Raw genomic sequence first — 27,787 nt, 5'->3', positions numbered from 1 at the left:
TCCACCAAGATTTCAACAATTTCCACCCCACCATCAACCTCGGCCTGGACCAGTCCACACAAGAGATCCACTTCCTGGATGCTACTGTGCTAATAAGTGATGGTCACATAACCACCACCCTATACTGGAAACCTACTGACCACTATACTTACCTACATATCTCCAGCTTCCATCCAGACCACATCACACGATCCATTGTCTACAGCCAAGCCCTAAGATACAACCACATTTGCTCCGATCCCTCAGATAGAGGCAAACACCTACAGGATCTCTATCAAGCATTCTTAAAACTACAAGCCCCACCGGGTGAAGTGAAGAAACAGATTGACAGAGCCAGAAGGGTACCCAGAAGTCACCTACTACAAGACAGGCCCAACAAAGAAAGTGGCAGGACGCCACTAGCCGTCACCTACAGCCCATAGGTGCCAACTTTCCCTGGCGCCGGTGGGTGCTCGCGCCCCCCACCCCACCCACGGCCCTACCCCGACTCCACCTTTTCCCCGCCCTGCCCCCATCGCAACCCCTTCCCGAAAGTCCCCGCCCCAACTCCACCCCCTCCCTGCCCCTATTGGACCCCTTCCCCAAATCCCTGCCTCAGCCCCACCTCTTCCCCGGGCACGCTGCGTTCCCCCTCTTCCCCCCTCCCTCCCAGCCACGCAAAACAGCTGTTTCACGGCGCAAGCACTGGGAGCTAGGGGGGAAAAAGTGGGCACACGGCGTGCTCAGGGAAGGAGGCGGAGGCAGAGGGGAGGCAGAGGTGAGCTGGGCGGGGAGCTGCCGGTGGGTGCTGAGCACCCCCTAGTTTTTCCCCGTGGGTGCTCCAGCCCCGGAGCACCCACGGAGTCGGCGCCTATGCTACAGCCCCCAACTAAATCCTCTCCAGTGCATCATCGAGGATCTACAACCTATCCTGAGGGACAATCCCTCACGCTCACAGACCTTGGGAGACAGGCCAGTCCTCGCTTACAGACAGCCCCCGCACCCTGAAGCAAAGACTCACCAGCAACTACACACCACACAACAAAAACACCAACCCAGGAACCAAACCCTGCAACAAACCCCGGTGCCAACTCTGTCCACACATCTATTCAAGGGACACCATCATAGGACCTAACCACATCAGCCACACCATCAGGGGCTCATTCACCTGCACATCTACCAATGTGATATATGCCATCATGTGCCAGCAATGCCCCTCTGCCATGTACTTCGGCCAAATCGGACAGTCTCTATGCAAAAAACAGTAAATGGACATAAATCTGACATCAGGAATCATAACATTCAAAAACCAGTAGGAGAACACTTCAGCCTCTCCGGTCACTCAATAACAGACCTAAAAGTGGCCATTCTTCAACAAAAAAACTTCAAAAACAGACTCCAACGTGAAGCTGCAGAACTGGAATTAACTTGCAAACTAGATACCACCAGATTAGGCCTGAATAAAGATTGGGAGTGGTTGGGTCATTACAAAACCTAAACTTAATTTCCCCAATACTAATTTCTCCCTACTGTTACGCACACCTTCTTGTCAACTGTCTGAAATGGGCCATTCTCATTACCACTTCAAAAGTTATTTCTCCTCCCTTGGTATCCTGCTGTTAAGTGAATTGTCTCGTTAAACTGACCTCACACTAAATTTGTTAGTCTCTAAGATGCCACCAGGACTCCTCGTTGTTTTTGTTATAAAAGTGTTCGTTAGCTCTTTTAGCCTTTTTACGCGATTTGGCTATTCTCTTCGCGACGGGGCAATCTGGAGATAGGCTATTTTTCAAAGTCGAAACAGTAGCTCTGCGTTGTCTTCCCATCAGGAGTTGCACTGGACTGGATCGTCCTGCAGCAGGATTTCCTTGGCTGTCTGCCCAGCTCCCTCAGCCTCTCCATCGCTTGTGGGTTATGTGGGCTGCTGGGAATATGATCAAAATCATATTTCGTGCAGAATAACTTAAATTCTGCTGCGGCGCTTTGTGGTTCGTTGTCCATCGCTGGTTGTTTTGAATGCCAAAAGGAGCGAACGGGCATGTCAGTTTCTCGATAACACTGCAACGTTACGTCTTTCAAGGACGTTATCTCTATATACCTGGAAAAACAGCCCACAACAACCACAAAACGCTATCCTCTGAATTTACATAAATCTGCAGCTAATCTCTTCCATGGTCTGTCTGGTAGAGGTGTTTGTACACTGTATGATTCAGCATTGTCTCTTGCATTGATTTGTCCTGGATCTCCTTTCAAAAGACTATCATCATCAAATCCTCCGTCGAGTTCTTCCACCCTCCTCGCTAGGCCCATCATGGCTACAGTGGCCAGATAGCAAGTGTGAAAAATCAGGACGGCGGGGTGGGGGGGGGGAGGGGTAATAGGCACCTTTATAAGAAAAATCCCCAAATATCAGGACTGTCCCTATAAAATCAGGAGATCATGGCTGCCACGTTGCGGCTGGGTCTTTGATCCTTTGATCTGACTCTGAACCCAAAGTTCTTGTCTCTGTAAGTTGTTTCTGTGGTGAACTGGCCCCTGCAGTTCAGAGCTACATCAGGTGACTTCAGCTCTGGGAGAAGTCAAAGGTGATTGTAAGTCCCTTCTGAGATGACTGTGACATCAGCTCCTGAGTCAATTTAAAGGTGAAGTCGGGGCAGCTCCTGAGCTTGCCATGAATATTTAATTTCATTCTCCAGGCAGGTTCTACATCATCACGAGTGATAGATCCCAGAAGCCATGTTTCTTGATTGTCTGTAATACAAGTCAACTCCCTGACTGCTTTGGTGAAGCAAACAGCTGCAAAATGTCCATATTTGGTGCAATTATTACATCATGCGCCTCTAGCTGGACGTGCATCATCATAGTGTAGACCGAGCCTAAGCTTCTTTTAGGTTTTTCAAGTTGCTCCTGCCTTTTGTTCTGATGTGTGACTAATTCTGACTGTTTTGCTCTCTGGATAGCTGTGGCTAGGGTTAAATCTCTCCTCAATCGTAGCTGCTGTGAAAGATTTTTATCTGTTAACCCAACAACACGCCTGTCTTTGATATTTTCATGTTTTGCATTCCCAGAAACACAGTTTTCAGTCAATGCATGCAGAGCTCTTAAAAACTTTCAACATTTCCCCCTGGTTCTTGAATTCTCCGGTGGAAACATGCTCTTTCATACACCACTTTTCTCTGAGGTATAAAGTATGCATCAAACACTGCCAGAACCTTTTCATCATCATCTCTGTGACTGGTTTCACTAAAGTCAAAGGATTTAAAGACACACTCTGCCTGCTTCCCCATAGCACACACTAAAGACGATACCTGGATATCTCCAATTTCTTTTTGGAGCTTAGCAGCAATGCAAGATCTTGTAAAATCTTAGAATCATAGAATATTAGGGTTGGAGGAGACCTCAGGAGGTCACCTAGTCCAATCCCCTAGTCAAAGCAGGACCAACACCAACTAAATCATCCCAGCCAGGGCTTTGTCAAGCTGGGCCTTAAAAACCTCTAAGGAAGGAGAGTCCACCACCTCCCTAGGGAACCCATTCCAGTGCTTCACCACTCAACTAGTGAAATAGTGTTTCCTAATATCCAACCTAGACCTCCCCCACTGCAACTTGAGACCATTGCTCCTTGTTCTGTCATCTGCCACCACTGAGAACAGCTGAGCTCCATCCTCTTTGGAAACCCACTTCAGGCAGTTGAAGGCTGCTACCAAATCCCCCCTCACTCTTCTCTTCTGCGGACTAAATAAGCCCAGTTCCCTCAGCCTCTCCTCGTAAGTCATGTGCCCCGGGCACCTAATCATTTTCGTTGCCCTCTGCTGGACTCGCTCCAATTTGTCCACATCCCTTCTGTAGTGGAGGGGAGGGGGGGACCAGTTGTCTCCAGTCTGTCCAGTGTGAAGGTTTGTCAAAGATAAAGTTCTGTGGGGCTTTGAAGAGGGGCATGCTGATGAGATCCTGCAACTTTTTGTTTTTTCTGTCTGCAACCTTGGCTGCTGTTGCTTCTGTTTCTGTTCTTAGTCGCACTCCTGGCACCTCCTCATTCTCCTGCACCAGACCTGGCCTGGTTGCGGAGCTCACTTACCCACCCCGGCTGCATCCACCAGGTACAGCTGAGGTTAGCTTACTCGCAGCACCACCTCGTGACGGTGCAGTATTATACAGTTTAGCAGCCCATGACAGCCAGCTCTTGCGCCTGGCTTCCCCGGAGGAACTGGTCCCCACTCACCAGGGTGTCTTTGCTGCTATAGTGAACCACCCAGCCTTCCTTCAGCGCTGTGCTCGACCTCCGGGTTGTGTGCCGCACCGACTGCACCACCCGCATCAGCGGAATGTAGCCCATGGCGCTGGGGGGAGAACAACCGGACACGTTAGCTGCGGGGAGGTGGGGGGAGAGGAGGCAGGGAACCTCAGGGCTGGGCTAACGGGGATGGGGTGAGCTGCGGATCAGCACTGAGGAGCATCAGCAGATCAGTGGGTGAGGGAACCCCGGAACTGAGATAGCAGGAAGGGGGCTGCAGGTAAAGATGGAGGAGCATTGGTAGAGCTGTGGAAACTGGGGGGAGCCCAGGGCTGGGGTAGCTAGGGGGCTGGGGGTCAGGACTGAGGGGTAAGGGCAGAGCTGTGGCGGGGGGAGCCCAGGGCTGGGGTAGCTGGGGGGTTGTGGGTCAGGACTGAGGGGTAAGGGCAGAGCTGTGGCGGGGGGAGCCCAGGGCCGGGGTAGCTGTGGATCAGAACTGCGGGTCATCAGAGCTGGAGGGGGGGACAGGAAATCCCAGGGAAGGTACCCCAGACCCAGAGGTGAAGTGGTCAGGGGATATTTGCTCCCCACACCAGGAAACGCAGCTGCCAGCTGGTGGTAGCCTGAAGCCAGGGGGACTCTGGCCCTGCACCCAGGATGCTGGGGAGGGAGGGGCAGGGCAGGGGCAATTCGGAGGGCAGGGCTGTACCCCTGGGATTTGCTGGCGTTGTCGTCGGGGTCGTCCCCTCCGCGGAGCTCGTTCTCCGAGTGGGAGCCGGGGATAATGCCCGAGTCGTCCGATTCGTCCATCAGCGAGTTCTTCTCGGCGTCGCTCAGGTCGCTGGCGTCTTCCATGGGCACATCTGGGGGGGAAGCACCAGAGTCCGTGGGGCCCTGCCGGTGCCAGGCTGCAACCCCAGAACTGCCCCACAGGACCCTGCCACGCTGGGATCCCAGCCCATGGGCAGGCAGGGGGACGAAGGAGACCCACACGCTGTATGAGCCAGGCCTAGGGCTGGATCCCCACCCCCAGTCCCGTCCCCCTCCCCAGCCCCCGGGCAGTAGCGCCAAGACACCGTCCCACCATCCCCTCCGCCTGCGCACGGCGGCCACTCACCCCCGCCGTTGAAGAGTGTCTCGCCCAGGCAGTCATTGGGCACCCGGGTGGCACAGCGCTTGTGGCAGTTAAACTTGCAGTCTGAAAGAGGGGGGAGCATCAGGAGGGCGCCAGCATGGGGGTCTCCAGCCCCGTCTCTCCACCGTCCCGCCCCCCTTCCCAAAATGCCCTGCAGTACCCCACCGTCTCACCAGGGGGCGCTGTGCAGCAGCAGGGACGGTGCCCCCACCCTCCCGGGGAGATGGCAGAACAAGACACAAACCCCCTCCCCGACACCTTGCACCAGCCAGGCTGCGAGCCCCAGGGTCTCAGCCAAACCCCCCCAGCCGTGTCCATTCCTGCCCCTCCCAAAATCTCCCCCTCCTTTGGGTGAGGGCTTCTCCTCCACTTCCCATCCCCTCACTGCTGTTGCTGTTCTCTGTCAGACAGCTGTCACGTCCCACCCCAGAAGTAGCTGCCTGGCACAAGGGGGTCCTGGTCTATGACGGGAGCCCCTTGGAACTGCCGTAACACACCTAATAAATAAGAATAATTTCAGAGCGGGGTGGAGCCATTTCTGTTCTATAGCCAGTATCCCGGCCACCCTGCCAACCGAGATCAGACCTATGGGCCCATCTAGCCCAGTATCCCGCCCCCTCCCTGTCACCCCAGATCAGACCCATGGGCCCATCTAACCTGGTGTCCCACCTCTCAACAGCAGCCAATTAAGAAAGCTTCAAAGGAAAGCACATTCACTCCTCCCTTTTAGGGGTGGGTGTGGAGCGGGTGGGGAGAATCTCCTTCCTGTCCCCTCTGACACTCATCCCAGGCCCTGAAGCATGAGAATGGAAGCCCTTTCCCATAAAAATGCCTAGCCCCTTCTTACATCCAGCTGCACCGCTGGACCTTCCAGTGGCAGGGAGTTCCACCGGCCGTGTGTGCCCAGCGCTCCCCTCTCCTTTCCCTACCTTGGCCCATGGCTGATTCCCACCTGACCCCCACTCACCTTTGCACTGCAGGCCCTGGCGGAAGAGCCCCTTGAGCAGCTTCTTGCAGAACTGGCAGACGGTGGGGCGGGTGTACGAGTGGATGAGGAAGGTGTGAGGCACTTTGACCTTGGACAGGAACAGCTTGTCCAGCTCGATGGGGCGGCCGATGTAGGAGGTGCTGGTGAGCCTGCGGGGCAAGGTCTCCATGGAGCTCCGGCTCTGCGGGGGGGAGGGGGCATTATAACCCACGGAGGCAAGAGCTCCGTGCCCCAGAACACAGGCCCCGTGCCCGGCCCCCTACCAGCCACGGGGGAGGGGGAGTCAGGTTCCATGGCCAACCCAGCGCTGCAGCAGCCACAGAGGGGGCCAGTTAGCACTGCCATGGGACGGGGAGGACAGTTAACGCCCTTGGGGATGGGGGGTGGGACTTCCAGCTGAGGACCCAGTACATTGAGAGCTGGGTCGAGACCTGAACTTGTGACAAGGGCTGCCCATCCACCCCGACCCCACTCTTCCTGGGGCATGACCCTTGGTCATGGCCAGCCACGACTCGAAACTACCCAGCAGTAGTGAGGATGGACCCCAGACCGCTCCCATCCCCAGCACCCAGACCCTGCCCCTCCAGCCTGAGAAGAATCTCCCTGAGCTGGGCAGTATAGGAGGCCTGACACACAGCTCAGGTGGCCACGACGCACGGCCAGCGCCATATCCGGGGTTGGCCCGCGATGCAGGGCCGGGCGGTCCCCATCCCCACCCAGCAGGGGCTCTTACCAGCTCGTCGGGGGCGCAGGGCAGCGACTCGGAGGTGGCGAGACGCAGGGACTGCGAGGTGGCCAGCGAGGTGGCCGAGAGGCGGCGCTTGCGGGCCCCGCTGCAGTTGTTGGGGATGTTGAAGGCACAGCGCTTGTGGTAGTTCAGGCCACAACCTGCAATACGGAGGAGCCGCCTGCATCACATTTCCGACCGGATGGGTGGCGGGAGGGCCCCAGGGTGGGGGAGGCCCAGTATGGGATCAGGGCCCCATGGCAGGATCAGAGCCCCATAGCACTGTCCGAAGACCGAGGCAGTCCTCCCCCACAGAGCCTACGATCTAAGTGTAAGAGAGACAGACGGACGGGGAGGCGGGGAGCATGGCTCTGGGCAGCGGTCCCAGCCCAAGGAGCGGGGCAGGCCCCAGCGTGGATCTGGCTGGGACGCTGGTTTAACGGGATGGCTGGGAGCCCAGGTGAAGCATTAAGTTGGTTAATTACCTACACGCTAAGTGACTCCGTCTCTGGCTGCGTCCCGGGGCTGGGACAGGGCACCTGGCGAAGGGACCACAGCCATGCACTGGAGCCCCCAAGGTCAAAAGCAGAGCTCCCCAGTGCCAGGCCCCCGGCCCCCCACCCCTGCAGGCCAGGTAGAGGTGACCTGGGTGGTGAAAAGCGATGCCAGCCCCCACCCTAGAGAGATCGCCCCCCAGGGGCATAGGGGTGCCCCCACCCTAGAGAGATCGACCCACCCCACCCCCCGCAGGCAGGGGTCTGCTCAGTCTGTGGGGCTTTGCGGACAGTTTGGGTTGTTTCTCACCTGCTGGCTTGTGCAGTGGGACCCCCTTCAAACTGGGCCGAGACCCCCCCTCAACTCATTACACACAAGGGTCAACAAACAGCCACCCCCCTGAGCCAGCCAGTTCCCCGTCCTGGGGCCAGATCAGAGCCGGCATCGCCTACAGGGGAAAGGCCCCGTGTCCCATTCCCCACCCCCCCGCCGAGTCAGCCAGTCCCCTGGGCTCAGATGGGGAGACACCCCCACACCCTCCCCCTGGGCTCCGTACCGTCACACTTGAGGCCCTGGCGCACCAGGCCGAAGAGCATTTCCCCGCAGTGGTCGCAGAAGGCCGGGGCACGGTACGAATGCACGTTCAGGGCGTGCGGACGTATCCGGAAATCCTCAAAGGTGGCCGAGGCTGGTGGACGAGAGGGAGGGAGCTCAGGGCACGGCGCGACCCGGTCCAGACCCGCCGGCTGCCCCCGGGAGTCCGTGGGCCCGGCTGGATCCACTTCCCTGCACCCACCTCCCCGTAACGATCCATAGCCAACACCCCGCTTTGGGCGGTGGCCGGACCCCCCTATTGGTGCCAGGGGTGCCCCCTGCTGGCGAGAGCCCCTGACACTGGGGATTCTCTAACACAGGGGGGTCGCTGGCACAGATTGGGCGGCTGCGGGGCAGGATTTCCTGCGGGTGGTGGTGGTGGTGCGGGGGGAAACATCATCACCCCGGGCCTCGGAGCTGCTGCGCCCCTGCCCTTCCCCCCACCAGGTCTCGTGCCAGGGAGCCGGCCCCCAAACCACTTCCTGCCGGGGCGCGCGCGGGCGGCCCTGACTCAAAACAGCACCTGGGCACCGGCAGGAGCGAAAGCAGCCGTGGGCGGGGAGCAGCGGAGGAGAGCGATGGTGCCAGGGAGCCAGGGGCCCGCACGCGGCCCACAGCCATGCGTGGGGAAGCTCCCCACCCACAGCCCCGGAGTGACTACGCCGTGATGGGTACCTGGGTACCTGACGCTATATCCCAGCCTTCTCCCAGGGTCCCCGGCACCGAGACGTGTCCTGTCCCTCTGCCATCTCCCAGCACCCCGTGGCACTGTGTCCCGTCCTCTCCAGCCAAGAACCATCCCGAACCAGGCCCTGCCTGTCGTACGGCAACGTGCCACGGGGCAGCATCGTGCCGGTGTCACACCCGCTTCACCAGCCCCGGGGGTGGCCCCATTCTGCCCCTCCCAGCCCTCAGCGCCCCATCGGTCCGCCCAGCCTTCTGCCAACACAGTGCAAGCAACGCAGCCGCCGCCACCGAGTCGGGATCGGCTGCCGTGGGCTGGGGAACAAGCTGGCAATGCCCCGACAGTGCCACCCGGACAGGATCGGCAGCTGGGCAGCCTACGGTGCTGGCAGGTGCGAGCCAGTGCGGAGCGGGCTGCGTGGGAAGAGCTCGGCTGGGCTAGTGAGCATCTAGGAAAGGAGGGCAACTGTGTTGTGGTGTCACACACACAGAGCAGGGCTCATCTCCTCCAGCAGTGGGCAGCAAGGTCACAACACACACACACACACACACACACACACACACACAGAGCAGGGCTCATCCCCTCCAGCAGGGGGCAGCAGGGACTCACACACACACACACACACATGGCTCACCCCTCCAGCAGGGGGCAGCAAAGTCACAACACACATACACACAGAGCAGGGCCCATCCCCTCCACCAGGGGGCGGCAGGGAAAAACACACACGTGCACACACACACACACACACGCACACAGAGCAGGGCCCCACCAGGGGGCGGCAGGGAAAACACATACTTGCACACACACACACACACACACACACACACACACAGAGCAGGGCCCATCCCCTCCAACAGGGGGCAGAAAGCGTGTAGATTCCCACACAGCCCTTTTTCTCTCTCTCCCTCATCCACACACCCGCGCGTGTTACCTGAGAGCACCACCTCCACCAAGTCCCCCTCCTGGATGTCTCCGGCCACCCGCACCAGCTGCAGGATGTTGGCGGACGACAGGTCATGTTTGAAGAGCAGGATCTTGTCATAGAGCCCGTAGAAGCCGCACTCTGGGAACTGTGAGGACAGACAGACAGACAGACAGACATGGGATGGGGAGATCATGGCTCAGTGCTGGGGGACTCAGCAGAGCCATGCGGTAAATACCCTGCGGAGGCCATTCTTAATTTAGCCCTACGTGGTGCACAGGATCCGGTCCAAGAGGCAAATATGGCTGAACCACTTGGTGATAGAGACCATGTGGCGATTAAATTTAACATCAGTGTAGAGAGGGAAACCCCTAAGAAACCCACCACAGCAGCATTTAACTACAAAAAGGGGGAACTACACCAAAATGACGAGGCTAATTAAATAGATATTAAAAGGAACAGTCACAAGGGTGAAATGCCTGCAAGCTGCATGGAAACTTTTTGAAAACACCATAACAGAGGCTCAAACTAAATTTATGCACACCCAAAAAAACCCAAACAAACAAACAAACAAACAAACAACAGTAAAAGGACCCAAAAAATGCCATCATGGCTAAACAGCAGAGTGAAATAGGCAGCTAGAGACAAAAAGACATCTGTTAAAAACTGGAAGTCAAATCCAACCGAGGAAAACAGAAAGGAGCATAAACTCCGGCAAGTGTAAAAGTATATTTAGGCCGGCCAAGACAGAATTTGAAGAGCAACTATCAAAAGACACAAAAACTAGCAGCAAAACTGTTTGTACGAACATCAGAAGCAGGAAGTGGGCCGAACAATCAGTGGGGTCACCGGATAATCAAGGTGCTGAAGGAGCACTCAAGGAAGACAAAGGCATTGCAGAGAAGAAGCCAGGTGAATTCTTTGCATCTGTCTTCACTACAGAATAGGTGAGGGAGATTCCCACACCTGAGCCATTCTTTTTCAGTGACAAATCGGAGGAGCGGTCCCAGATTGAGATGTCACTAGAGGAGGTTTCAGAACAAACTGATAAATTAAACAGTAATAAGCCACCAAATAAGTAATAAGCAGATCAAGAGTTTTGAAGGGACTCAAATATGAAATTGCAGAACTACTAACTATGGTAGGTAACCTATCGCTTAAATCAGCCTCTGAACCAGACGACTGGCAGAGAGCTACTGTGACACCGAGTTTTCAAGAAGGCTGCAGAGGCAATTACAGGCCGGTTAAGTCTAACTTCAGGGCGAGGCAAATTGATTGACACTAGAGTAAAGAACAGAATTATCAGACACACAGATGAACACGATATGTTGGGAAGAGTCAACACAGCTTTTGTAACAGGAAATCACGCCTCACCAATCTATTAGAATTTTTTGAGGGTGTCAACAAACACGTAGACAAGAATGATCCAGTGGATACAGTGGACTTGGACTTTCACAAAGCCTCTGACTAGGTCCCTCACCAAAGGCTCTTAGGCAGTCACAGGATAAGAGGGAAGAGCCCCTCATGAATCAGTAACTGTGTAAAAGACAGAAATAAAGGGTAGGAATAAACAGTCCGTTTTCACAGTAGAGAGAGGTAAATAGCAGGGTCCTCCTAGGATCTGTACTGGGCTGGGCTGTTCAAGATATTCCTAAATAATCTGGTAAAAGGGGTGATCAGTGAGGTGGCAAGTTTGCAGACAATACAAAATTACTCAAGATAGCTAAGTCCATAGCAGACTGTGAAGAGGTACAAAGGGACTCACCAAACTGGGTGACTGGGCAAGAAAATGGCAGATGAAATTCAACGTTGATAAATGCAAAGCAATGCATATAATGCAAATAATCCCAACTTTACATACAAAATGATGGGGTTTAAATTAGCTTTTCCCACTCAAGAAAGAGATCTTGGAGTCATTGCGGATAGTTCTCTGAAAAGACCAGCTTAACATGCAGGACAGTCCAGAAAGGCGAACAGAATATTAGGAACCATTAGGAAAGGGGCAGATAATAAGGCAGAGAACGTTATAAGCCCCCTATAGAAATCCATGGTACGCCCATCCCTTGAATACTGCCTGCAGTTCTGGTCGTCCCATCTCAAAGAAGAGATATGATTGGAAACGGGACAGAGATGGGCAACAAAAATGACTAAGTGTATGGAACAGCTTCCATATGAGGAGATTGGGACTGGTCAGCTTGGGAAAGAGATGACTATGGGGGATATGACAGAGTTCTATAAAATCATGACTTGTGTGAAGAAAATGACTAGGGAAGTGTTATTTACCACTTCAGGTAACAAGACCCAGGGGGCTCACCCTATGAAATCAATAGGCAACGGGTTTAAAACAAACGGAAGGAAGTGCTTCGTCACAGAACGCACAGTCAACCTGTGGAACTCATTGCCAGGGGATGTTGTGAAGGACAAAAGTATAACTGGGTTAAAACAGAATGAGATCAGTTCCTGAAGGACAGGTCCCTCCATGGCTATTAGCCAAGAGTGTCAAGCATTGGTACTTGAATTAATATGCAACTCATCTCAATTGATTAGACTCTGCCTGTTGGTATGCATACTTCCACCTTTTCATGTTCTCTGTATGTATAATCCATTCTATGCATCCGAAGAAGTGAGCTGCAGCTCATGAAAGCTCATGCTAAAATAAATTTGTTAGTCTTTAAGATGCCACAAGTACTCCTGTTCTTTTTGCTAAATCTACTAGAAGCTGAAACTGGACAACAAGGGATGGATCACTTGATGATGACCTGTTCCGTTCATTCCCTCTGAAGCACCTGGCATTGGCCACTGTCGGAAGACAGGACCCTGGGCTACATGGACCACTGGTCTGACCCAGGATGGCCATTTTTATGCTTTTCAGAGCCCCTCCTGCAGCTCACCAGACCCAACATCCAGCAGACGGCAGCTCCATACCCTGTTGGCTGGCAGGGAACACCCCGAGCCCAGTGCGCCTCTGCATGGGGGCATATACAGCCCAACACACCCCCACCCATTTCTGAGTCAGAGAGGGGCAGGGCCAGGGAGCCGCCAGCTGGCTAAGCAGCCAGGCCTACATTCAGCAACCAAAGCACAGAGGTGGCAAGCAGGGCCGGCTCCAGACCCCAGCGCGCCAAGCGCGCGCTTGGGCGGCGTGCCGCGGGAGGGCAGCAGGCGGCTCTGGTGGACCTCCCGCAGGCATGCCTGCAGAGGGTCTGCTGGTCCCGCGGCTTCGGTGGAGCATCCGCAGGGGCGGCCTGCTGCAGGGGGCGCTGGTCCCGCTGCCCGTGGACCTCCCGCAGGCGTGCCTGCAGAGGGGCCTCTGGTCCCGCAGCTTCGGTGGAGCATCCGCCGGCGTGCCTGCAGAGGGTCCACTGGTCCCGCGGCTTCGGTGGAGCATCCGCAGGCGTGCCTGTGGGAGGTCCACCGGAGCCGCGGGACCGGCGACCGCCAGAGCGCCCCCCGCGGCGTGCCGCCCTGCTTGGGGCGGCGCAATTCCTAGAGCCGCCCCTGGTGGCAAGTGACTCACCCAAGCTCAAACAGCGAATCAATGACAGAGTTCAGAATAGAACCCAGGAGTCCCGACTCCCAGCCCTGCCCCCCATCAGACCCCACCCCTCTCCCAGAGCTGGGGACAGAACCCAGGAGTCCTGGCTCCCAGCCCCCCCTGCTGTAAGCCCTAGCTCACAGGAGCTGCAGCGGCTGGTGAGGAGCAGTGGTTGCATTGCTGTGAATGTCTAGCTGCCCCCCAGGACCTTCCATGACTGCTGAGCCCTGCCTGGACTTTGGGGGTCCCACTCATGGTCAGGAGCTGGGGAGGAAAGACAAGGCCCGGCGACCCATTAGCGCATCCCCTCCTCTGCTCCGAGAGCTCCCCACCCAGATCCATCCCCAAGGCAACGCTGGTGCCAGGAGATGAGGCTGGCACAGGGGGTGTTTAAGGGTCTGGAAGAGACAGAAAGGATCCCAGGCCAAAGGCCCCACGGCTGCCCCAATGGCTTCCTCCGGCCAGGAGGGGATGAGGGTCTGATGCACAGGTGCCCTGCTCTGCTGCAGACAGACTCATGTCAGCTCCCCCGTGCCTCAGTTTCCCCAGCGGTACAGTGGGACTGAGTGCTCTGGCTCCCCCAGTGTCACCTGGCAGGGTGCCCCCCATCTGATGGCAGAGCCCACAAAGGGCAGCCTGGGCACAGGGGCTAACGCGTTCTCCCTCCAGCTGCTTATGCAAATCTGCGGGGTTATTTTTGGCTCTGAGATGGCCCCGGCGAGGAGCGATCTGGTTCCAGTTGATCTCCGGCCCCTTCCTTCCTTCCTCCTGCCCAAGCAGGGCCCAGCCCGTTCCACTCCACCGGCGCCAGGAGGAGGAGTCGCCTCACACACCCACAGATGCACCCTGATCAGCCAACTTGCAAGCTCAGCTCAGGGGAGCAAGACCCCCCTTGCATGGGGCCGGCTCTCTGAACCCAACTCCCCACTCCAGGGCAGGTTCAGAGGTGCTGGGACCCGGATCAAAGCACCCCACTTCAGCTCTTGCAGAGAACCCAAAATGCCACCATGACGATTCTGCAGAGACACTCCCCTTCCCCTCACAACCGCCCAGCTCATTCTCATGACGAGCCAAGCGACAATAAAACCCCTCACTCGCAGGGGGAGCTGTCCAGAGAGCTCAGCGCACACCCCCAAGGCTGACACGGACAGAACTAAGCCTGCTGCAGCAACAGGCAACTCGGAAAAGCAGGTTCCTCTCTTTGAGACCAGGAGGCTGAGAGACAGACCGATCTGCGCTGAGATAGCCAGCCCCAGCGTGGGTGGATGGGCAGAGAGGGAGGTTGAAAGGTGGAGAGGAGTATAAAATGGAGAGACAGACAGACAGTGGATGGGTGGAAGGATGGATAGAAGAACAGATGGACAGACAGACACACACAGTGGATGGAAGGAGGAATACAGATAGGATATTGCGGATGGATGGGTGGATGGATGGGCGGATGGGTAGACAGGAGCTGGAAGGATGGATAGAAGAACAGGTGGATAGATAAGACAGTGAATGGATCAAAGGACAGATGGATAGACAGACACTGGACGGGAGGATGGACAGGAGGACAGATGGACAGACAGGCAGTGGACGAAGGAGGGACAGGAGGACAGATGGACAGAAGGACAGATGGACAGACAGTGTCCGGAAGGAGGACAGATGGACAGTGGACAGAAGGAGGGACAGGAGGACAGAAGGACAGATGAACAGACAGGCAGTGGACGGAAGGAGGGACAGGAGGACAGATGAACAGACAGGCAGTGGACGGAAGGAGGGACAGGAGGACAGATGGACAGACAGACAGTGGATGGAAGGAGGGACAGGAGGACAGATGGACAGAAGGACAGATGGACAGACAGACAGTGGATGGAAGGAGGGACAGGAGGACAGATGGACAGAAGGACAGATGGACAGACAGTGTCCGGAAGAAGGACAGATGGACAGTGGACAGAAGGAGGGACAGATGGACAGATAGGCAGTGGACGAAGGAGGGACAGGAGGACAGATGGACAGAAGGACAGACAGGCAGAGGACGGAAGGATGGACAGGAGGACAGACGGGGTACTGCGGATGGAAGGAGGGGAAGGAAGACAGACAAACCTTCCCTCAACATCTTACCCTCCGGGTGTGGGCAAGTGGGGGCAGGGTACTACTGAGCAGGACATGGGGAATCTTGGGACGTGAAGTAGGAGCCATAGGACTGGGATGGGGGTGTAACCGTGATGTGCCCCGGGCTTAGGGGGTGACATGACTAAAGACATGAAGGGCCAGGTGGGGAAGGGGCTGGGCGACGACTCAAGAGACCCGGGTTCAGTTCCCAGCTCTGCAACAGACTCCTCTGTGCAACCTTGGACAAGTCACTTAGCTCCTCTGTGCCTCAGTTTCCCCATCTATAACATGGGGTGTGGGGGGAACAGCACCACCCTGCCTCAGAGGGAGGGCTTATGAGGAGAAATACACCACAGAGTGTGTGGTGCCCGGATACCACCGGGCTGGAGGCCACCGAAGACAGGAAGGGAAGGCTGCCCCAGAGAGCTGGAGCCAAGCAGGAGAGGGGCTGGGGCTGGGCTGAGGAAGCTGCATGTCAAGCTGGGTTGAACAGGGCCAAGGCCTAGTCGGTTCTGGGCAAGGGGGAGGCAAGGAGCCCACGAGGGACCTCGGGGAAAGGACTCATGCCCCAGCTCTGCGGCTGCAGCCGGCTGCCTGTTGTCAGGACGTGGTTAGAAGCAGGGCTCTTGGCCCGGGGCCCAGAGAGTTCAGCAAAGGGCTGGGCGCAGGTGCCGACGCTGCACTCCCCCCCCAACCCCACCCCCGGTTCCTCCTCTGAGGAGCCAGGCTCCTCCATGCAGCAACGGCAGCTCTGGCCTGGGCGGCAGGAGGCTGCGTGGAGCCACCACACAGGGGGGAAACTGAGGAACAGCAGAGGCCAAGTGCCTTGTCCAAGGATGCTGAGTTAGACAGAAGCAGGGCTGGGAAAAGAACCCAGGAATCCCAGCCACCCTGCTCTAACCACTGAACCCCGCTACTCAGGGTAACTCCCACCTAACAGGATGCCGAGTTCAAAGTGTGCCCCTGGGGCCTAGCTTTCCTTTCCAGGCCTGTGGTGCAAGGAGACTCCGGCTCCAGCACTGCCATGCATCCCTGGATCCCACCACCACGGCTGCCCATCTCGATGCTCACACAGGAGATTAACCCCGTGGATGGGTGTTTCGGAGCAGGCGGGCCAAGGGGAGCAGCTGCTTCCCAGGTGCAGGGAGACAGGGTGGCGTCAGCTGCAGGGGGGCTAATTACAGCATCCTCCTCCACCCACTCCCACAGGGTCAACCACAGGGTCAACGGTGCAAGCTGCAGCATTGCGCCCTGCAGCCACGGGCTGCCCATAGATCCCAGGCTGCAGGGAGCGGTGCGGGTGGGTCAGTCGGAGGCGCACTTCCCCCCTAGTGAATCAGGGGGAGCTGAACAGCTGAACCCCCTGTAAACCAACGGTCCCACCCACTTGTGACTGTCAATGAGACTATGAGCCGGGCTGCTAGACCCGTGTCGGCGTCAGACCTAATCCGCCGTGGGGCCGGGACAATTGTCCAGCCTGAATCCTTCCTGTAGGGGTAAGGGGAGGAACAGTTCTTCACTTCCCCACCCCACAAGACTGGGCAGCGTCTCCATGGCACTCAGAGAGCTGCGTTCCTTCCACCCCAGAAGCAGAGGCATTTACATAAATAAATGTATTAAATATTGTGAGCAGAGCAGCACTGTGGTAACGAGAGCCGGATTAGGACAGATGGATGGATACAAAATAGGGGTGGGGGGTGTTTGCATGTAGATAGATAGATCGATCGATCATAGGGATAAAGTGTCCTATATACACACTGTATAAAAAAGTGGCCCCAAGAATCATGAGACTGTCTTAAAAAATCATGAGATTTTTTTAAACTAATAGATTTGGGGTTATTTATTTGCCTTCTGATATAATAGAATCTCAGGGCCCATATTTTCAAGCTTAAGTCCACAACCACAAGAACTTACATTTTAAAAACAAAAAAATGTAAACTGAGATTCGCAGGTAATAACCTGACTCCTGCAGTTGGAGATTTATGGGAGGAGGGGGAAGAAACCCAAAGTCTCACAAGATTTGCAATACAATGGCGAGAATTGTAAATTTATTTGGAATCATTTCTGGGTGAAGTGTGAGCAAAAGAGAATATAATGAGCAGCTCTGCTAATTATTTAGCTACATTAATACTATAGTAACCACTTAGAAGCTATATTAATTAGGTCTCACCCTGCTGGTAGGTCGAGTCTTTTACACTGGAAGCTCTCCGGGGCAGAGACTTGCTGTTTTTGCCATGTTTTGTACAGCACCTGACACAATGGGGCACAAACTAGACATCTCTATGTGCTACCACATTCTGTTCAATAATAATTATTTACTATTCCTGGGGACACTTGGCTGCTTTTGAGGCCTAAAATCTAAGGTTTGATATTTGTACAAACAGGATTTAAAAAAAAAAAATACGGCGAAAAATGGTTTTGAGTGTTACCAGGAGCGGCGCCAGGCTTTCTGGCGCCCTAGGCAGAATTCGGGGGGGGGGCATTTTGTGCGCTCCCCACGGGGCGTGCGGGAGCTTCCGGTTCCGCTCCCATCGCGCCGCCGAAGAAGGACCCTCTGCCGAAATGCCACAGGCGACAGTGGCAGTCATTGAGCTGCTCAATTGCCTGCCGCTGTTTTCTGCGGCACGTCGGCAGAAGGTCCTTCTTCGGCGGCGCGACAGGAGCGGAACCGGAAGCTCCCGTGCATCCTATGGGGAGTGCACAAAATGCCGCCCCCCGAATCCTGGCGCCCTAGGCGACTGCCTAGGGTCGCCTAATGTAAGCACCGGCCCTGAGTGTTACTGTTTTAAAAAGACACTTCACCTAGATTTGGATTTTTAGATTATATTATCCAGTCCAAAAGGGTTAAAATCCAGCAGCCTGAAAGACCCTCCAGCCCTCACCTGTCATGATGCTTCACTCCCATTCCTGTTGTCTCATGTAATGTACAAAACCCGTAGCCTCTCAAGACTTTGGCCTCCCGACCTCACGACAGCAGCAAGGACAGAACCCAGGCCCCCTCCCCGGAAAGCCCAGCACCATCAGAGAATCTCCACGAGCAGCGAGGCTATGACACACGAGTGAGCGGTTCTGATGCCGCCCAGCAGAGGGCAGCCATGCACAGACACGCCGGGCCAGAGCGTATTCCATGGGCAGGGCCCAGTCCCTGATAACATCCCAGGAATTCAAAGTCCACCCCAGTTAGCTACAGATTCAAAGCTGGAAGATGAGGCCAGCAGGGCCTTGCTCTTCACAATGCATCTGGTCTCTTGGAGGCCCCCCAAGAGCTCTTCTTTCTACCTTGGTTCAGTGCCCCCCACCCCCATAGGACCCAGCCTGTGGTAGATCAGCCAATGCCCAGGTGATCCTAATTATTAGGTGTATTATGGTAGCACCCAGTCACACACCAGGACCCCATTATGCTAGAGGCTGTATTACTCTGTATTGCATTGTATAACTATTAGATGTATTATGGTAGTATCTAGGTGCCCCACTCCTGGACCAGGACCTCACTGCGTTAGGCGCTGTACATTTTTATTGCTATTAGCTGTATTGCGGTAGTGCCTAGGAGCCCAGCCACAGCCCCGGCCCTGTGTCTGTGCAGCGCTTGGCACAGAACAGAAAGACAGTCCCTGTTCCAAAATGCGGACAACTGATCGGGGGGGGGATGGGCAGTATGCACACACAGTTCACGCCTTGTCCCTGGTAAGCTATGGGGAATCTCTTCCAAGCACCGAAATGCAGCCCCCTCTGGGGTGGAGCATGGCAGCCTCCTAAGAGACAAAAGCAGCTGTAGCCTGGTGAATCCCCTCTCCACCACCCCTACGGGCCTTCCCAGGGTTGCAGGGGGTGGATCCCAGCCCCCCTGTGATACCACACCCCAGTGCAGGCCTGGGGGAGCAGCCTGTCTCCCTCCCTCTGTCTCTGGAGGTAGGGGATGGATTTCCAGCTAGGGAGGCAGGTCTGGGGGGCAGGAGGTGTCTCACGAGAGCAGGGGGGAGTGACTCTGATGCCCCATTCTGCTCCCCTTGTAGACCCACCAGAAGAGAAGACTTGCGGGGGGGGGGGGGGCGGTGATTGAGGCAGCCTGAGCCAACCACAGGGGAAGTGGGAACAATCGCACACACCCCTGTTATGCCGCCAGCTGGCTCCCTCAAGGGCATCCCCAAAGAGCCGGGATGGTCAAACCCAGCCTGTTTCTCCTCCTCTGGGGCTGGCCAGCCAAGGGTTAACCCCTGAGTCACGCTTTCCCTTCTCCCAGCTGCTGCCAAAACTGTTACTGATCTGCAGGAAGCAGGCACATAACAGCAGGCAATAAACCCGAAGGGAGGGAGCTCTTCTCCGGGCCAGCTCACGCATCAGGGACCAGCCCTCTATTCAAGGCTAGATCAACATCAGGGCAAGGCCTAGTAACCAGCACGCTCAGATTTCTACAGGCCCTGGAGGAGCCACAAAGCACCAAGCAAAATGTAAACACTGGGCACTGAAATGAAGCCACCTTTGGGGTGGAGCATGGTGAATATCTATACAGGGCTCCACCACCCAGCACTGAAATGCAGCCACCTCTGGGGTGAGGCGCAGCAGCTCTTTATCAGCCACACAAACTCTCTATGGTTCAGAACGGAGGAAGTGAAGCATGAGCCAAACTGAAACTACAGGCAGGAATTTACAGAAGTGGAAGACAATTACCCAGACTGGAATTTAGCCGGGAGACCTGAGCTAAGAGCCCTTCCCTTGTCAAAAGCAGCTGTGGGAGCTTTAATAACCCCAAGCAATCATGGCCTTGCTTTTGCATTTCCTATAGCAGCCAGAGCCTCCAGCAGCACCCTAACCCCTAGCACCGGGCTGGGGCTGATCTCTGCCTGGGGACTCCAGGCGATGCCCCTAGACTGCATCCAAGGGAGAGTGCCCCCTATAGATAGTAACACAACTCTTCAACAGCATCCGTGGATCTCAAAGCCCAGTAGAGAACAGGGAGAGCAGAGTGAGAGAGGATGTGACTTGCCCAAGGCCTTACAGCCTCCTGTGTGAATGCAAGGCCACATTAAACCCCAGAGCTGGGAGGCAGAACCCAGGAGTCCAGACATCTAGCCCCTCCCCCCTGCTCTAACCACTAGCCTCCACTTCCCTCCCACAGCTGGGGCTAGAACTCAGGAGTCCTGGCTCCCAATCCTGTGCCCTTCCCACTTGACCCCAATGCCTCTTCCTGCACATCTCTGAGGTCTCTCATCCAAGAGCTGCCCCCGTTTACTCTTTGGCTGGATCCCTCCCATGCCCCCTATAGTTAGCGCCCTCCCCGCCTTGCATGCCTCACATCCACAGTGCCCTTCCTGTCCCGTGTTTCCCCCCCATGAGTGCACTGCACCCCCAGGGGGACATCTCCCTAAACCCCACAAAAGGGCTCTCTGACACTGGGGCATCTGTTCCCACCCCACCCCTCTCACCAGAAACTACTGTGTCCAAAGCCTCGGGGCTTAACCAATTCAAGGGCTAGTGATCTGGATCGGCTCTGGCACTAAGTAGCTTCTTGCCCAGGCTCTGGGACAGGGTATAACTTGGGTCCAGCAAGGAGATCCAGCAGAGGGAGATGGGGCCCTTTCCCCAGACAGCTCGGGGGGAAAACTCATCCTCAGCCGGTGGGGTCTCCCCTGCTTCCCGGCCCTGGTGGCTCCCGTGCAGGGACTGCAGCTTCAACTGGAAAGGTAGCCCCCACAGCACGGCGTTTGGACAGGGGAGGCATGAATCAGGTTCGGGATGCATCCCTCTGCTCCCCGTCCCTTTAGGCCTCCACAGCCTGTGCCCCAAGATACCAGGTGAAGGGGAGAAGGACACTAGCGATGGAGGGGTCCCCTCAGGTCTGCCTCGTCCCACGGGCCTCCTTGAACCCAGCTGGGCCTCTGGGAGCTGGAAAAACTCATCCCTTTCCTGTCAGGCAAGGAGCCACGGGCAGAGTTTCCACTGGTTGGTTAAAGTTCTGATGTTTTGGGGAGCGGGGGCCAGAGGACTCCCTTATCTGGGGGAGGATGAGGAGCGCCGAACTCGGAGCTTAAACCTCAAAAGTTGCCATTTCCAACCAAATGAAACCCCCACCCTCCCGTCGGGCAGAGATGGGACCCAGCTCCAACCCAGAGCACGGCTTCACTACCCTATCTATCGCCACACAGCTTCCCACCTCCCCTCTGCACCCCACTTCCTTCCCCATCGACCCGCGTCCCAGGCCTGCCTGTCCCTCCACCATGCACAGTACCGCATCAAAACACCACAACTGCAGTTAACCCTTCCCAGCCCACGCAGCTGATACAGGCAGGCTCCCAGACACACACCCATGTGGACACACGCAATTCCAGGCACACACATTAATTGATACAGAGACACAGTCATGCAAACAACTCTTGCCACATGCACCACAATCATACACACAACGCACAATCGCACAGAGTCATACACACACACCAAAATCATACACACAACACACAATCAGAATACAGACACGCAATCATACAACACACAATCGCAGTCACACACAGACCCCGCAATCATACACACAACATGCAATCGCAGTCACACACCACAATCATACACACACACACACACCACATTCGCATACACACAACATGCAATCACACATGGCCTCACACACCCACACCCACACCAATTTAGATACACAAACACACACACAGGACGATCTAGACACAATTACACACACACAGAGCGATGGAGCCTCTCCCGCCTCTTGGGCCCGGAGTTATCTGGTCCCTCCGGCAGCGCCTGCCCCCCAGACCGCCCCACACCCGCCCCGTCGCGCTCCCTTCCCCCACTTTACCTTCTGATCCACTATGGAGCACGCCAGCTGCTTAACATGAGCCAGGTCCGAGGCCGCGGGGAGCAGGACGAACTCCCGGGTCAGCCCGATCTGGAGGTGGAACGAGACCCCTTGGCAAGCGGCGCAGGACCCAGGCGCCAGCGGCGCGGGCTCCAGGGCGGCCAGGCAGCCTCCCGAGGTCCCGGGGGAAGAGGGGAGAGCCGGGGGGCCGGCGCAGGCCGGTGAGGAGGCCATGGAGCCCCCCGGAGAGACGCACAGACTCCCCCGCCCCTGCACCCCGAGCCCAGGCGTCCGGGTCTGGCTGTCACATCCGAAGGGGGCAGCGCATCCCGGAGGGGCGCGGCGCACGGGAGCTGGCCAGCGGGGGCGCACGGCCGGGGCGCACGGGCGCTGGCACGGCTGGGGGCGCACGGCCGGGGCGCACGGGTGGTGGCACGGCCGGGGGCGCACGGGGACCCGGCCGGCGCCTCTCGCTCTCCTCCGCCGCTTCTTTCTTTTTCTTCCCCTCAAACTTTACGGGCGGCCGGGACTGAGGAGGAAGTGCCGTGAGTGACGGGCCACGGGGCCAATGGCGAGCTCCGGGGATGAAGTCAGACGACTCTTCCCCCGCCACCTCTCTCCACACCCCGCCCCGGGAGAGCGCGGCGGGGCGCCCCAGCCACCCCCCCACTTCTCCTGCTGTCCCCCACTGGAGCTGCTGGGGGGCAGCCCGCCCCATCTGTCTCCATGGGTGATTGGAGTCCCCCACTAAACAAGGCGCTGGGGGGGCAGCGGACAATCCACTCTCCTGTGTTCCCCCTTCTGCTGGGATCCCCCCCACATCCCACCCCGTCCGTGCCCCGCTGCCCTAGAGAAAGCGCCCCCTGCTGGGACCCCTCTCTCCCCTCTGCGCTGTCAGTGCCCCCTCCCCACGCTGGGGAGAGCGCCCCCTGCTGGCACCAGGGAGCCTGATCCCTCTGCCTGTGGTTTGGGGTCCTGCCTGCACCCTTCTGCCTCTCCCCGGGCATCCCTAGAAGGAGGGGGGAGACGGGCTGCAGCCAAGCGAGTCCAGGGAGGGGTAGGGGCTGCAGAGGAGAAGGCTCTCAGGCCCTGACCTCAGTGGGGAGAGCGCGGGGGACAAGGCAGGGGCCAGTGCTAGGCGTGAGGAGGAGAGAGACAAGAGGCCAGATTCTCTGATCTGCTCCAGCCCATGTGTGTGATACCAGCGTGTTTGCAGAGTTGCCGGTTGGGCGCATGGTTGCAGAGGTGTTTGCTCATGTCTGTGTGCAGTGTGTGTTTGTCCACGAGTTGGCACACGCATGCGCAGGAGCACGCTTGCACAAACATGTAGGGGCATGGGGTTGCACATCTGTACCTGGCACTTGTCAACACATCCACGACCCTGGAAGTTGTTCTGATGTGACCATCCTGAGAACAAGCTTCCCCATCGGGGACCCCTGCCTCTGGGTCCCCATGCCCCCTCCCCCTTTCCCCAGGAAGGTGGCAAGGGGAGGAAGGGAGGTGGACACAGAATCCCTACTCCCCCTCCAGGGCTCAGAAGAACCACTCACTGCTGCTCTCGTCTCTGCGTGGCCTGCCTAAGACTAACATCCTGCCACCGAGTGCTGGAGGGGCTGGGAGCTCCCCCACCCACACCCCAGAGACCTGGGGGCAGGAGCCGTGACTGCCTAGGCCTGGGAGGGGACAGAGCAGAGGGCCTGGGGGATGTTCCCACCATGAGCCCTGCTGAGCGAGAAGCCAGTTTGCATAAGGGGAAGGAAGTAGGGATTAGCCCAAAGGCCCATCTACCCTGGTATCCCGTCTCCTTCAGTGCCCTGGTACCAGCAGTTGCAGAGGAAGGTGCCCCCTGGTGGGCAATGAAGGAATAACCTGCCCAGCAGGGAAGTTACCTCTTGACCCCATCACAGAGACTTTGGTTCAGGCCCTGCAACAGGAGGATTTTCATAGATCCCAAGGCCAGAGAACGTCCCCACAATAATTCCTAGAGCAGATCTGTCTGAAAACCGCCTGGATTCAAACATTGTCAGAGGTGGAGCATGCCGGCCGCTGGACATGAGCCAGGTCTGAGGCCCCGGGGAGCAGGACGAACTCCCGGGTCAGCCCGATCTGGATGTGGACTGACACCTCTTTCAGTCTTCCTGGTTTCTACTCTGCTCTGGCCCCTGCTATGTGTCAGCTCCGGAACCAAACACGCTATTCCAGTCTAGGGCAGCCAAATATTTGCAGAATGAACAGCATTGACACAGGCTGGCACGGAGCTGCCCACAACCTGTCACTCCCCGGCTCTTCTGTACTGTTTGCCAGCCAGCCAGCTCAAAGCCAGGTGTCAGCATCGTTCTCCCTATTTTAGATGGAGAAACTGAGGCACCAAGCAGGGAAGTGACTCACCCAGCAGGGCAGAGCTGGGGACAGAACCCAGGTCTCCCGAGTCCCAGCTCCCTGGGCCATGCCCCAGGACCCTGTCGTGCTAGGCGCCGTCCATTCTTACTGCTTTTAGCTTTATTCAAGTATTGGGTAGGTGCGCCAGCCCCGGCCCAGGACCCCATTGTGCCAGGCGCTGTACAGACACAGAACACAAAGCCAGTTCCTGCCCCAAAGAGCTGCCAATCAAAGTAGGGAGGAGTCAGACCAGAAAGGGCTGATTTGTCCCTATCCGCTCCTGAGTAGGCACTGGGAAGGGGGTGGGAGGAGTAGAATTCGCTCCTTAATTGTGCCCTGGGGATTATTAGCTAATGGCACTGGAAGCAGGAGGGAGGGGTATAGGAAGGGGCCCTAAGGAGAGGGCTCCCAGCCACTGCTGGGAGGAGTAATGGAGACTTGGCCATGCAGAGCCAGAGCGGCAGCTGCCCCGGGCAAGGGGAAGCTGAGCAGAGTCATCTTCCTGCCCGGGCCCCGCACCACCCTGACAGGTTGGGCAGCATTCCGACCCAGCCACCCGGGGCGTGTCAGCTACAGCCAGGCCATCCTGGCACCCAGCCGCAGGCCCCAGCGGGCAGGGGCGCTGCCCCAGCTCACGCCCCTGCGTGGGGGTGAGCAGGTGAGGGTGGGTACGCAGGTGCAGGCGCCCCGTCCTGCTGGCGTATCTGGCGGGGGTGTGCATGCAGTCAAGCATGGGCAGCTGTGCACGGGCTGCCGTGCGTTGGCGGACACGACGGTTTGTGGGGCACACACGCGTGCCTGGGTGTGTGATTGTGTGTTCTCAAATGTGCACGTTTCTGCACGATGGTATGCACAGTGCATGTGCCTCTGTGTATGGGGCATGTGGGTGTAATGTGCGTTCATGCGTATGCAATGCATGTACAAAGTATTTTCATTTATGTGCAATGCGTGTTCGTGCATGTGCAGTGCATGTTTGTGCATGTTCATGTGTGTGTGCAATGTGTGGTCTTTGAGCAGATGGCTTGCAGAGTTGCTGGGAGTTCTGCCAGGGGCTCTCGGAGCCTTACAGCCCCAGCCCCGCCCTGTTTACATGGGAAAGAGCAGACCAGGCCGCACCCTCTCAGGAGCCTCAAAGCGGATTGAGGGCAGGCTGGGCTTTCCTGCCCTGCATGCAGCCAGGCCTAGGCCGGTTTGGGTGCGGGATGAGAGGGGCTTTGTTCTGGGCAGGTTCTGCAGGTGCTTCCCCCGGCAGCCCCACCCCCAGCCACCGCCAACGCAAACGGTGGCGGGAAGGGGCCCCAGGCTGCAGTCACAAAGCAGATGGCCGCCAACAGCCCTGGGAAGGAACTGGCCCATGCCAGCCAAAGGGCAGCTCTGCCCGTGCCCTCAATCCCGACCCACAGCCCCCTGGCCTCCTCCTGCCCAGCTCCATCGCTGCCCCTCTATCTCACAGCCCCTCTATCCCGCAGCTCAATCGCTGCCCCTCTATCCCCCAGCCCCTGGGCTCCCCCCCAGCTCTATCGCTGCCCATCCAGCCCGACCCACAGCCCTCTGCTAGCCCAGCCCTGATCTCCCCACACATACAGCTCTGCTGAGGCCTCTCGAGCCTTGCCCCACAGGCCCCCCTGCTGTTCCCTGATCCTTACCCAATTTGGGGAGCTCTCCCATATTTAGAAAAAGGAGCATCGCCATTAAATAAACATTAGGAGGAACATAACGGGAAGCGGGGCATCTTTGATGGGGACTTAGGGGGCGGGAGTTTTTCCATTCGTCCCAGCCTGCCCCCAGGTTGGCTGGTTCAAAACCAGTTCCACCTCTTTTCTGAGGAACTTTTGCTTCTTGGAAATAAATGCAAGACGTGGGTGGGTGTACTTGTGTATGGTCCGGGAAGTTTCCTGGCAGCCGCGGCTGAAAGCAAAATTCAAAGCTACTAAAAAACAATCAAACAATCCAGTCATATAAATAAACCTTACAGAGCTCCTCAGCCCAGCATGGGGGAGGGAAACTTTGGCCCTGAGCGCCTGCAGCTCCCATTAGCTTTGGGGGGGCTCAGCCCCTCCAGAAATCAGGGCCTTGAGAGACACCTGCCCCTGAGCTCTAGGCACAGCCAAGCCTTTAGGAAGCTAACATCTTCCCCACCCTCCCAGCCAATCCCAGGGGAAACAGTCTTATGCATGGGATCAAGGCACAAGCACCAAGTCAGCTCCCCATTATTATTAGATGTATTACGGTAGCACCTCATGGACCAGGACCCCATTGAGCTAAGGGCTAGCGATTTTTTCACTGCTATTAGGTGTATTACAGTAATGGCTAGGCACTCCAGATGTAAACACCAAGCACCTTTTGTGCTAGGGGCTGTACATTTTTATTGCTATTAGGTGTATTATGGTAGCGCCTCGGAGCACCAGTCCCGGACCAGGCCACATTGTGCTAGGGGCTGTACAAACACAGAACAGAGACAGCCCCTGCTGCGAAGAGCCACCACCACCCCGAGAACAACCTCCCAGACCCACATGTCCAGGGGCCATCAGCTCAAGGGGCCCAGCAGATTTCAGCCCCTAGATGACAACCAGAGTCCATCTCCGAGACACCCAAGCAAGGCCAGATGAAGGCAGTTGAGGGCCCTTGGGACACTCCCACCAAAGCCCTCCACCGCCCCTGTCCCCCACCCCCCTTCACAAGAGCTATCTTCCGGAGATCCATTACCACTATTCCTTGGGAGGGCTGGGCCCTCTCGCTGCTCCCTACCTTTTGGCGGGGGGGAGGCTGGGGTCTCAGCACCTACCTGCTCCTCTGGGAGCATGGGGGGACCCTGCCGGCACCAGCCGAGTCACAATAGGGCACAGAGACTCCCTCCCCCCACGTACACACCCTCTTCTCCTGTCGAGAGACTATGTGCCCATGACAATGTCTCTCCCAACAGCTGCCTCTGCAGCCCCTTTCGCCCCCCGAGTCCCTTCCACAAGGGAGCTCTGCTCCGGGCCACAGAAGGAGTCAATCGGGCTCACCTCACTCTCCTCTGCAATGCTGGAAGCCTGGCAGGGGCCTAACGGCAGCCACCTGTGGGCTATCAGGTAAACGCCCATTCATTACCATCCAGCTCCACTTTGGTTTGAAACAAGCCCCGGTGCTGGGGACCAGGCGCCGCTCCCAGCTGGGGGTGGGTGCGCTGCAGGGTCACGGTAACATCGGCCAGGGGAGATAGATGCAGGTGGAGT

At 57.1% G+C, this 27,787-nt stretch overlaps 1 protein-coding gene across 1 annotated transcript in view; it reads right to left on the bottom strand.

Annotated features, from left to right (window-relative positions):
* The window catches only part of PRKD2 (protein kinase D2), a 32,708-nt gene extending 10,008 nt beyond the window's left edge, over positions 1–22,700 (bottom strand). The window contains exons 1-8 of the mRNA XM_039510993.1: positions 22,191–22,700; positions 9,769–9,907; positions 8,115–8,246; positions 7,070–7,224; positions 6,316–6,517; positions 5,331–5,411; positions 4,923–5,076; positions 4,202–4,319 (exon numbers count right to left, since the gene is read on the bottom strand). Of these exons, the coding sequence (XP_039366927.1) occupies positions 4,202–4,319; positions 4,923–5,076; positions 5,331–5,411; positions 6,316–6,517; positions 7,070–7,224; positions 8,115–8,246; positions 9,769–9,907; positions 22,191–22,424 (1,215 nt within the window). The 5' untranslated portion in view covers positions 22,425–22,700. The remainder of the gene's footprint in view (positions 1–4,201; positions 4,320–4,922; positions 5,077–5,330; positions 5,412–6,315; positions 6,518–7,069; positions 7,225–8,114; positions 8,247–9,768; positions 9,908–22,190) is intronic.
* Positions 22,701–27,787: the final 5,087 nt, after the last annotated feature.

The sequence above is a fragment of the Mauremys reevesii genome, linkage group 22, assembly GCF_016161935.1.
Source record: "Mauremys reevesii isolate NIE-2019 linkage group 22, ASM1616193v1, whole genome shotgun sequence".
Lineage (NCBI taxonomy): Eukaryota > Metazoa > Chordata > Testudines > Geoemydidae > Mauremys > Mauremys reevesii.
This window is presented reverse-complemented; position numbering and strand designations above follow the sequence as displayed.